We start from the raw sequence: 12,607 nt of genomic DNA on the forward strand, positions 1-12,607 counted from the left end.
AGGCTATGGTCTTGTTTTAGCAAGTGACTCTTTTGGTCCTTCAATTTCTGACTTAAGGTCAAATAACTCACTTTTAACTATTTTAATCAATTAATATTTTCAAATTTTGGACCAATTAAGAACAATATTTTCTATTTTTATACTCCCTCCGTCCCAATAGAGTTGTCCACTTTGCCTTTATCACACAGTTTAAGAAAAGCAATTATTGTTCATGGGTTTTGCAAAATTTTCCTTACTTTTCTTTTCATACCCCTATTTAATATAGGGTCCACTTTCAATTTATCCATTAGTGAATTTTAAATAGGGGTGATATAGGAAAATTGAGTGTAAAAATTAGTTACTTTTTGAAAGTGGACAAGTATTTTGGGACAAAAAAATTTCTCAAAGTGGACAACTCTATTGGGACGGAGGGAGTATCAATTAAGGATAAATGTGTGTCGTCCAAGTTTATAACGTCCTTAATTCATTAAAATGAAAAAGTGAATTACTAATTCTAAATCACAAGTTTAGGGACCGAATTGACTCTTTGTTTATATTTTTCTAATTTTCATTATGTGGTCCAAAAAGGCTTTTTCGTTAGCAAAACTAATCACAAATTACTATGGGTAACATCATAGTATTAAATGATACCCTGAAAATTGTAAAACTTTCATGTCTGAAACGTTACTTATACGAATATGAATATCTATTTATATGAGAATTTATCATTTTAATAATAATTAGAAAAAAAATAAGCTAGTTGTATTCACATAGATCACTACTAACTCTCATGTCACCATCGATACAAGCTAAACAAATTAACTTGACTTTGAAATTTCAAATTTGATTCCCCTCATTATTGTGGAAAAGAAATTAATAAAATATATATGTATAGAACTCGAGATCTAAATTAACTCAGATTGCTGAAACATCTTTTTTTTCCTTTATGAAGAATAAACTTTGAATGGGGTTAATGTTAGATGAGCTATTTAGTAGACAAAATAGGTAGAGATTAATTAGAGACTAACCTTTGAAGTAAGTAGAAGAACATTAGGGTTAGAGTGATAGAAGTAATGATGTGGTGAGGTGTGATTGGTTAGGAGTTAAAGAGACAAAGAAAGTTGGGCCACATGTGATTTAAAACCTTAAAAGACAGAAGGGATGAGTTGCATTAAGATTGGTCCACCAATAATAATAATAATCCATGCTTACATTACATATTAGATTCTTTCTTTCTTTTTGTATCAAACAAAAAGGCAAATCCAGAAAGTTATAAAACTCACACACTTGCTTTTGGAAAATGTTACCAATAACCTGCATTGCACTGCACACTCAATCATAAAAGTGTTGATGAGGGGTGTGTATCGGTCGGTTCAGTTCGGTTGGAATTTTTTCGATTTTTTTGGTTTCCGGTTTGAAAAAATTTCAAACCAAACCGTTTTTTATTTAATCAAACACCAATTTTTTTTAACCGAAAAACTTCGGTCAGTTCGGTTCGATTTCCATAATTTTCTGGTTTAATTTGGTCAGGTTTTTCGGTTTGATTCGGTTCTTGCTCACCCCTAGTGTTGATATACTGAAATCAAAAAAGGAAAAAAATATGAAGCTATATTCGAATGTTTTTGTATCGGTAAAAAAATCAAAAAATTGCTTTGACGGTTTTAAAATTTGACTATAAATTAAAATAATCGAGATTTTTTTAGATGACAAAGCCTTTATATCAGAGTAATTAATTTTACACATCTATGAAAGATTTAGGATTATGCATATAGCCAGAGCAGAATTTTCATGTGGTAGAGAGCATGCTTATCCGAATCTGAAAAGATAGGGCAGTAGTAGTAATTAGAGTATGTGAATAAATGCCAAATAGAAATTGTCACAATCTATCCCCCACTCTTGTAATATTGGGTTAATGACCAATAAATTGGACTTTTGTTAATTATTTCCAATTTTATGAACCAAAATGATAAAATTCCCATTTTATGGCTACCAGACCGCGGAACTGTTCCGCGGTTTATGTAAACCGCGGAACAGTTCCGCGGTCTATCCTACGTGGCTCCTCGCTGGAGGAGCCACATAGGCAAAAGCAGACCGCGTAACACTTACGCGGTTTGCACTGCCAACGTGGCAAACCGCGTAAGTGTTACGCGGTTTGCTTTTGTGCAGCCAGGGAATTAATTCCCTGGCTGCACTGATTGGGAGAAAATTCTCCCAATCATTTTGATTTTATTTTAAATGATTGGGAGGTTTTCTCCCAATCATTTAAAAAAAAATTAAATAAAAATTTAAAAATGAGAAAACTTTTTATTAAAAAAAATTTACGTTTGAATTGTTGAATTTTTTAAATTTAAAACATTTGAATTAGTTAATTTTTTTTAACATTCTACAAAAATAAATTTATAAAATACTACAAAATAATTATATTAACAAATATTCAAATATAATTTATACTTCATAACAATAACATATTTAATAAACTAAAAATTTCAAATTAAAAAAGAATACTACATCAGATAATAATGTACAAAGTACAAAAAAGAAATCACCTAGGAGTCCTATCGTCATATCTGCTAGTGACCGGGAGGTTCGAGCGCAAGTTGTTTCTGTTACGGTTCGCCCGACGGCCTGTACTGATGGTGAGGTAACGTCGACCTGGGCGGCCATCACCATCTCCCTCTCCTGCATCGCCCTCCTCGTCGTCGGCTCCGTCGTCACCCTGCTGGTCCTGTGGAATGGCCGTACTCGTCGTAGCTGGTGGCGGGGTAACAAATTCTCCTTGTTGGCGGAACATCATCGCCTCCATGCTGTCTAGACCTAACCAACTGCTACCATATGCCAGAAAGTCTGTAGTCCCAGGTGTCTGTGGAAGTCCCTGTGAAGCTGGAAAGTCCTGTGTACCCTGTGTAGGCTGATCCCACTGCACCTGAAAAGGAGGCACCGTAGGTGGTACATAAGCAGGCGGCGGTGGAACAAAAGGCGAAGAAGGTCCTGGTGGCACTGGATATGAACACGACCCCTGAAAATAGTGATGTGCCGAATCCCCGTAAAACTGGCCAGAAGAAGAAGGAGGACCCGATGAAAAGGGCGGCGGTGCAGAGCTGGACCCCGCGTAATAGTAATGCCCTCTGAAAGGATGAAAAACCACTGGGGGAGGCATAGGATCAGTCGGACGCTGAGGTGGTGCAGGGGGGTGACGCCGCTGTCGCCGTCGATGTCGCAGTGTAGTCGGATCTATCGGCGCGTCAGGTATGACTGGTAGTCGATGCGGCGGTATAGAAGGCTCGATAGGGGGCGATGTAACGTCACGGCGGTCCTCTCTAGTGCCTCTCTGTGTGCTGGCTGCGAACCGCCGAAGCTCAGTGTCAACAGGAGCATCCCTACGTACACGCTCCACAAAATCGGCCTGCAAATAACGATATAATACGTTAAAAAAAGTAGAAAATTAACCCACAATTTATTGATTAATTAATTGAAAAACGTATAATTTAAAAAAATACCAACGCTTTCGATTCCATAAGGGTTCAAATGAAACAGAGCTCCACGCTAAGATTCCGTACTCGCATTTGTAATACCATGAAATGTAGTCACGGTAGTTCTCTCCGTATTGGTTGCAGGCAGCTATCGCATGGGAGCACGGAATTTTCCACTGTTGAAATTTTCCACAGGTGCATGTCCCGTCCAGTAGACGAACTTGCTGTGTATTGCCACCCTTTTGTCTTACATTGTCGCACTGGGTCAAGACATTGAATACCTTCTGTGCCACGTTGAACTGTGAAGCCGTATGAGTCCTTGACTTATTTTCCCAAGTCTCCATTCTGTGTGCACAGACTGGGGTCCACATGAAACCGGATGCCAACCACGTTTTGTAGTCGTTCACATGCTTGATGAACACGGAGTTGACCTTGTTAAATATTGCTTCCAACATGGCTGTGATAGGGAGCCCCCGAATGTTCTTCAACATCGCGTTGACCGACTCAGCGTAGTTTGTTGTCATCACACCATGCCGCATTCCAGACGTGTCGCCACTCATGCTCCATTTTGTAACATCAAGGCGGTCAAGATACGCATAACCCTCAGGTGAATCCGCCTCTATCAATGACATGTACCGATCTCTTTTATGCTCTTGGTATGCGCGTCCTACACGTCGATTAAACCGTCAATATTTTCCCATCAACCAAAAATGTATGTATTATATTAACTAACAAGAAAATTACCAGCTTTTTCAGCAAGTTTTTTGAGATATTTTTTCTTGAAGGCATTGTGGAAGTTGCTCACTAGGTGTCTAATACACCACTTGTGGGTATCACCCCCCCCCCCCCCCCCCCACTCAGGGCCCTCCATGGCACTCATAATACCGGAGCCGCGATCAGATATGATACACACCTTTCGCTCACCCAAAACATACCTCTTCAACATCCACATGAAATACCTCCAGGATGCGGCAGTTTCCGACTTCACAATTGCAAAAGCTATCGGCATGATGTGATTGTTCCCTTCAATTGCAGAAGCAATCAGCAAAGTCATTTCGTATTTTCCATATGTGTGGGTGCCGTCGATGTACACCACAGGCTTGCAATACTGAAAACCCTTCACCACTGGCTCGTAAGTCCAAAACATATGCTTGAAAGTTCTGAATTGTGGATTGTTTTCAATTGGTGTACCTGTGCATACACCGTTATTAGTAATTATTAAATCGAGCATATTTTTAATAGTCGAAATTTTTTAAAAAATTACCGGTAGCATGCCAGACTGTCCTGGGATTAGCAACGGTGACATTCGTCATAAAATTGCAAATCTCCTTGAAAGAGTCGTCCCATTGTCCGAACCTGTTTGCAATGGCCTTTTCCTTGGCATACCAAGTTTTTTTGTATCCAGGCCTAACTCGCAGTTTTTGAAAAATGCCCTCTTGAAGCGTTTTAATCCTAATGTCACGTTGCAGATGCAATTGCGTGTCGATGTGGTCAGCTATCTGTCGCGCTCTTAAATTGCGATGGTCTTGGTTCATTGATTGGCCGCTGCATTGGTGGGGGCCGTTATATCTTGTTATCATCCAGTCTGACTCGCCTTTTAAAAGCGACGCACGCAACCTCCAATTGCAAGTGTCATTTTTCACACACACAAGAACTATTGTTTTACCAGTTGTTTCACTGCTCTTGTACTCTTTATTAGCTGCAATGTGATAACTCGCCGCGCATGTCTGGACAGCATACCTCGAACTAAAAACCATCCCCAATTCAAACTCTTTGCCTGCTTCCCATATTGCATTTTCTTTAGGCCACAGATTCATATTGACACGCATGTCGTCAATATTCTGATCCGTGTACTCATGAGGAAGGCGCGACTCAAAATGATCTGTATTTTGTTCCGACCCACCACCGACATTCTCACCATGGGTGCCATCTCCATTCTCACCACCGATGTCATCATCATCATCATCATCATCCTCGTTGTCATCAGCAACGGCCCCGTAGAAGTGTTCTTCTTCCTCATCTTCATCACTAAAATCATCACCATCGTCTACATCCGCACAGTCGTCTACATCCGCACAGTCGTCTACATCCGCACAGTCGTCTACATCCGCACAGTCGTCTACATCCGCACAGTCGTCTACATCCGCACAGTCGTCTACATCCGCACGTACTTGAGATAACGGATTGTACACAATATAAAACTCAACTACCCTCATTTGTGGCGTCCGCGAAACATTACGCCACATTGCTTCCATGTGAACATCTGTCTCCATAGGAAAACCATCATATTTTTGAAATCTTCCATGTTCATCGAACCGAGGTACTCTTAGATAAATCTTCACTATCTCGTCAGCATCGTTCAGCCCAATTACCCTTCTAATTACGACTTGTAGTTGTGCAAAATTCACTACTCTCGTCAGCTCAACCATTTCCGATTTACCGGAAACATAATCCACTCCACCCGGAGTCGATAATATTGTACCATCCCAATAAATTTTTAGGGCTGGCAGCGCATTTGTCGTCATTACTACATTAAAAAAATATAATTTTAACTACATTTTAATATTTTCACTAATTCCTACATTAAATGTAAATTCAAATGGATTACATTAAATGTAAATTCCGAATCTAATAAATTTTAATATTTTCACTAATTTCAACCTAATTTTAAAATATTTTAAAAAATTTCATATATTCGATTTTCTAATTTTAATATACTCTATTCATTCCTATAAATTTTATACACAATATTCTAATTTCATTTACACATAAATCTAATTCATTTTATAATACATATTTTTTAAAATTTTAAACTAAATCTAACTTTAATATTAACTAACTACACTTCAAACATTATTTTAATCTAATTACATTTACACATTAATCTAATAAAATTTACACATTAATCTAATTTATTTTATAATACATATTTTTTAAAATTTTGAACTAAATCTAACTACAATATTAACTAACTACATTTGAAATATTATTTTAATCTAAGTAAACATCATTTAAATCTAACTATATTCAATAATTTAAAATTAATATATTTATAAATTTTAAGAACTCACCCGATAATTACGCGCCAAAAAATAATATTCCGCGCCGAAAAATAATATCCGCCACGCAAAATAATATCCGCCACCAAAAATAATATCCGCCACGCAAAATAATATCCGCCACCGAAATTAGGCTCCGTAAAATTTTCTCCAAAATAGTATCCCTTCTAACTCTCTCTCTAACTACTCTCTCTCTAAAATTTTCTCCAAATTCATTTTTTTGGAGTGTGGAGTGGAGAAGGGGGAATGATTTCCCCCTTATATAGTGGTTGTAGACCGCGGAAAATTTCCGCGGTCTACAACCACTCGGTCAAGGGAATTTATTCCCTGTCAGAGGGAATAAATTCCCTCTGTAAACCGCGGAAAGCTTCCGCGGTTTACAGTGACCTGTCACTGTAAACCGCGGAAGCTTTCCGCGGTTTACGTCCACGTGGTTCCACCTGCGTCCAGGTGGAGCCACGTGCACAGACCGCGGAACACTTCCGCGGTTTGTTATAAACCGCGGAAGTGTTCCGCGGTCTGGATGCCACAAATAGAGAAAAATATGCAATCAGGTCCTAATTTAAGAAATTCTCTTAATTTTAATTGCAAAAACGTCATTAACCCTGTAATATTTTAGAGCAGGTAAAAACAAAAAATAGAATCACTAGATTACCTAAACCTAATAAGCTTTTTTATTGCATATGAAAAAATAATAAGTAGATAACCTAAGATAGCAAAAATATATTTTATATTTGATTCTGCTCTGCTGCATACGGATCAGGCCAATCCTATTGTACCTTTTTATGATCATGTGATGAACATTGAAATATTAGGAAATTAGAGTTGTAGCTCTTTCTGCTTAAGACAATGTTACCTATGTTGTTCTTGAGCAGTTAGATACTAATAAAATTGTTTTATTCTGACGCATAGAGTGACCTATATTTTCAGCTCCATTTGGATCGAAAGTTTTAAAACATTGATAGATTTTATAAAATTTATAGATTTTTAATTTATGAAATATAAATTTTAAAAGTTTAAAAGTTCATCATTTGAGTTGAATATAGAATCTGAATGATAGTAATAAATTTTGAGATAATTTAATTTAAAATAATTCATAAAGCATAAAAATGACAGATTTTAATTTCTTTTGTCTAAAAGATGAAAAATGTAGATAAAGAATTTTAGAGTATGGTGAATTTTTATTTTCTTATCAAATGATAAATTTTCATTAAATTATTAAATTTGATTTTCAATCCACACGGTATCTTAATTGTATAATATCATAATTCGAACAACTTAGTTGTCTAGCGCTGTTTTTGGCATAACAATCGGTACACTGTCGTACCCGGGTTGGCTTTAGTGGCTGAGCAGTGAATCCGTCTGGGTCGGAGTTCTTTGTTAAAGCATATTAGGAATGTGGATATATTAGAATCAATTAGTCTATTAATTAGTAGCTAAATTATAGGCTAATTGATTATGATTGATTGTGATTGATTGTGATTGATTATTTCCTAGAGTAGGATTTCCTTCCTAGAATAGAGATTCTATACTTGTATAAATAGCCTTGTAATTGTTGAACATAATACACAACAACTTATTCTCTATCTCTGTTTATAACATGGTATCAGAGCATTATTCTAAAGAATAGGATTTTTTTTTTCTTCTGCCTAAAGAAGCAGTGTAGTAGTATTTGCAGCAGTGTTGTGTTACTGCCTAACGAAGCAGTTAGTTGCAACTTTGTCGGTCATCAACTTTGGTGGAAATTATGACGGAAAATAAAATTGTGATTTGTCACTACTGTCATAAAGCGGGTCATATGAAGCGAGATTGCAAGAAGTTGCAGGCTAAGAGATCTCAATTAATTTGTATTGCATCTACGGTTAAAACCTCTGTAAAAACGGTTACTATTTCTGCAGATGAGTATGCCAGGCTCATTCAATCTAGTTCAGTAAATGACGTTGCTGAATCAGGTAAATCTAGTACATGTCTTATTTCTTCATCTTCAAAATGGGTCATTGATTCAGGTGCTACAGATCATATGACAGGTAATCCTAGTTTGTTCTCTAAATTTCAGTCAAATCAGTCTAGCTCTTCTGTTACTTTAGCCGATGGGTCGCAATCTTGTGTTGTTGGTTCTGGAACTATTAAACCCACGTCATCATTACCTTTGTCATCTGTTCTTAGTTTACCTCAATTATCTTTCAATTTGATGTCTGTTAGTAAACTTACTCGTACTTTGAATTGTTATGTCACTTTCTTTCCCGATTATTGTTTGTTTCAGGATCTTACGACGAAGAAGATTATTGGTAAGGGACATGAATCCGGAGGCCTCTACATACTTGATCCAGAAATACCAAAATCTATAGCTTGCACTGGAATTGTAACTCCTTTTGAAGCACATTGTCGGTTTGGTCACCCTTCTCTCCCTTTATTAAAGAAACTTTTTCCTCAATTTTCTAGCATGTCATCTCTAGATTGTGAGTCTTGTCAGTTTGCAAAACATCATCGTCTTAGTTCTAGTCCAAGAATCAATAAACGAGCTAGTGCACCTTTTGAGTTAGTACACTCTGATGTTTGGGGTCCTTGTCCAGTTACAGCTAAAACTGGATTCAGATACTTTGTTACTTTTGTGGATGATTACTCTAGAACGACATGGTTATACTTGATGAAAAATCGTTCAGAATTATTTTCTCGTTTTACTAATTTCTGTGCTGAAATCCAAACTCAATTTAGTAAGCCTGTGCAAATTTTAAGAAGTGATAATGCTAAAGAGTATTTGTCAAACACCTTTCAAAATTATATGGTGAATCATGGTATTCTTCACCAAACTTCTTGTGTGGACACACCATCCCAAAATGGTGTTGCTGAAAGAAAAAATAGACATCTTCTTGAAACTGCTAGAGCTTTGTTATTTCAAATGCAGGTTCCTAAATATTTTTGGTCTGATGCCGTTTCTACAGCTTGTTTTTTAATCAATAGAATGCCTTCCACGGTACTATCTGGTGAGACTCCTTATCAAGTTCTCTTTCCTAATAAAACTTTGTTTCCTATTGAACCTAGGATATTTGGCTGTACTTGTTTTGTTAGAGATGTCCGTCCTCAGATAACGAAACTTGATCCAAAATCTTTAAAGTGTATTTTCCTTGGATATTCTCGTGTTCAAAAAGGATATAGGTGCTATAGTCCTACTCTTAGCAGGTACCTTGTATCAGCTGATGTCACCTTCTTGGAAAATGTTCCATTTTCTTTATCTTCAGGTCCTACTAGTCAGGGGGAGGAGGATGATCTGCTAATATATACTGTTACATCACGCTCTGTACCTCCTCCTCGTGCTCCGGCTAAGCCTCCAATAATTCAAACATATTCTCGTCGAACACAACCGTCTAATCATGTAATTACACCTACTTCAGATCCTCTAGTTCCATGTCCTGAACCAGCATCTTCGTCATCGGATCCGCCTCCGAGCGATGATCTTCCCATTGCTCTTCGTAAAGGTAAGCGTACTTGTACTTATCTTGTGTCTTCTTTTGTTTCGTATGACCATTTGTTGTCATCATCTTGTTCTTTTATTGCGTCTCTTGATTCTGTTTCTGTTCCTAAGTCTGTAAAAGAGGCTTTATCCCATGCTGGATGGCGTAAAGCTATGATTGAGGAGATGAATGCTTTGGATACTAATGGTACCTGGACCTTAGTTGATTTACCTGCAGGGAAACGAACTATTGGATGTAAATGGGTGTTTGCTGTTAAAGTTAATCCTGATGGCTCTGTTGCTAGGTTAAAAGCTCGCCTTGTTGCTAAAGGTTATGCTCAGACATATGGAGTGGATTACTTTGAAACCTTTTCTCCTGTTGCTAAGCTTACTTCTGTGAGGCTATTTATTTCAATGGCGGCTACTCATCATTGGCCTTTACATCAATTAGATATCAAGAATGCGTTTCTTCACGGAGATCTTCAGGAGGAAGTCTATATGGAGCAACCACCTGGTTTTGTTGCTCAGGGGGAGTATGGGAAAGTATGTCATCTTCGCAAATCCTTATATGGCTTGAAACAGAGTCCTCGTGCTTGGTTTGGCAAGTACAGTGATGCTATTGAGAAGTTTGGAATGAAGAAGAGTAAATCTGATCACTCTGTTTTCTATAAACAATCTAATTGTGGCATTATACTATTAGTTGTGTATGTGGATGATATTGTAATCACTGGCAGCGATTCCATTGGGATTTCATCTCTCAAGTCTTTTCTGCATACACAGTTTCATACTAAAGATTTGGGAGTGTTGAAATATTTCTTGGGAGTCGAAGTGATCAGAAGCAAGAAAGGCATCTTTTTATCTCAGAGGAAGTATGTGCTTGACTTATTATCTGAAACAGGAAAATTGGGAGCTAAGCCATGTAGTGCTCCAATGATTCCTGGTCTGCAACTTACGAAAGATGGAGAACTATTTGAAGATCCAGAGAGATATAGACGATTGGTGGGTAAACTAAATTATCTTACTGTGACTCGTCCGGACATTGCTTATTCAGTCAGTGTAGTCAGTCAGTATATGGCATCTCCTACTATTGATCATTGGAAGGCAGTAGAGCAGATTTTGTGCTATCTAAAAGGGGCACCTGGTCGTGGAATCTTGTATGGTGATCATGGTCACATTAGGATTGAATGTTTTTCGGATGCTGATTGGGCTGGATCGAAAGAAGATCGAAGATCCACCACAGGATATTGTGTTTTTGTTGGAGGTAATTTGATTTCTTAGAAAAGCAAGAAACAAAATGTAGTTTCGCGATCAAGTGCAGAATCAGAGTATAGGGCTATGGCAAAGTCTATTTGTGAGATAATGTGGATATACCAACTCCTTGATGAATTGGGTTTGCAAGCTTCTAAGCCAGCTAAGTTGTGGTGTGACAACCAGGCTGCACTTCATATTGCATCCAATCCAGTGTTCCATGAGCGGACCAAGCATATTGAGATTGACTGTCACTTTATTCGTGAAAAGATTCAGCAAGGTTTAGTTTCTACAGGTTATGTGAAGACTGGAGAACAACTGGGAGATATTTTCACAAAAGCCCTTAACGGAGTTCGGGTTGATTATCTTTGTAACAAGCTGGGCATGATTAACATCTATGCTCCAACTTGAGGGGGAGTGTTAAAGCATATTAGGAATGTGGATATATTAGAATCAATTAGTCTATTAATTAGTAGCTAAATTATAGGCTAATTGATTATGATTGATTGTGATTGATTGTGATTGATTATTTCCTAGAGTAGGATTTCCTTCCTATAATAGAGATTCTATACTTGTATAAATAGCCTTGTAATTGTTGAACATAATACACAACAACTTATTCTCTATCTCTGTTTATAACATTCTTCTAGACATAAGTTTTTTTTTGAAAAAAAAAATTGATTATGAGCTCCACTCGGTTTTGTATGAAGAAACATTGATTACAATATACAGTTCGCTCTGCAATTAAATTTTCTGGCTATGCCACTAGCCAGTTAGTTATTTCCAGTTCCCTTTTAGCACGGATGTAAATTTTAATTAATTTGTTTTTTATAATAATTTCAATATTGATCCTATTTCAAATTATAGGATTATGAAATTGAACCTGATTTAATTTATTTTTGAAATTTTAAGCTTATAAAACCTAATAAAAGTTCACCAGTAAACATTTTTCATTAACTTGCTAATTAATTAAATTGGAAATTGATTGATAGACATAATGATGGAATGATTTTGCATGAAAATACCCAAAAAGTGAGAGAATGAGAGTGGGATGGACCAGCAAGCGACATTTCATCCACATTAGCCACCCATCACATTTTGTGACAAAGATAAACTAGCCTTCTTATTCGGGGACCAATTTTTTGGTTAAATTGAACTACCATACAAAATTATATACTACAATTATAATAATTACGTTTAAAATGTATCTATGTACAAACTTAAGAAGGCTTAGTGTACAAGTTAAGAAGGCTTGGTTTATTGTACATTCCTAGTTACGTTCCAACCTTTTCTCCAAAAACTTGAGTAATTTGATTATGGAATTAGTGTACTTCTCTCTATTTATAGTTTGATTATTGTTTTATAAAATATTATAAATTGGTTATCGTATTATGCTTTTA

The 12,607-nt window shown here is 36.8% G+C and overlaps 1 protein-coding gene across 1 annotated transcript; it reads right to left on the bottom strand.

Moving 5' to 3' along the window:
• Window positions 1-1,429: 1,429 nt before the first annotated feature.
• Window positions 1,430-6,098, bottom strand: LOC126672896 (uncharacterized). The gene is made up of 6 exons (XM_050366847.2): window positions 4,714-6,098; window positions 4,194-4,640; window positions 3,458-4,116; window positions 2,526-3,382; window positions 2,032-2,134; window positions 1,430-1,555 (listed from the first exon to the last, which is right to left on the bottom strand). The coding sequence occupies exons 1-6, from the start codon at window positions 5,972-5,974 to the stop codon at window positions 1,430-1,432; spliced, it is 3,453 nt and encodes a 1,150-aa protein (XP_050222804.1). The 5' UTR covers window positions 5,975-6,098.
• Window positions 6,099-12,607: the final 6,509 nt, after the last annotated feature.

This window comes from Mercurialis annua, linkage group LG3, assembly GCF_937616625.2.
Source record: "Mercurialis annua linkage group LG3, ddMerAnnu1.2, whole genome shotgun sequence".
Classification (NCBI taxonomy): domain Eukaryota; kingdom Viridiplantae; phylum Streptophyta; class Magnoliopsida; order Malpighiales; family Euphorbiaceae; genus Mercurialis; species Mercurialis annua.

Excerpts from the sequence above, each read along its gene's own strand:
- LOC126672896 (XM_050366847.2), bottom strand. The coding sequence starts at position 5,974 with ATGACGACAAATGCGCTGCCAGCCCTAAAAATTTATTGGGATGGTACA. Across the intron at positions 3,383-3,457 it reads GGTATTTTTTTAAATTATAC|GCCGATTTTGTGGAGCGTGT; the intron begins GTTTTTCAATTA and ends CGTTATTTGCAG. Across the intron at positions 2,135-2,525 it reads TATGACGATAGGACTCCTAG|CAAACCGCGTAACACTTACG; the intron begins GTGATTTCTTTT and ends GCTGCACAAAAG.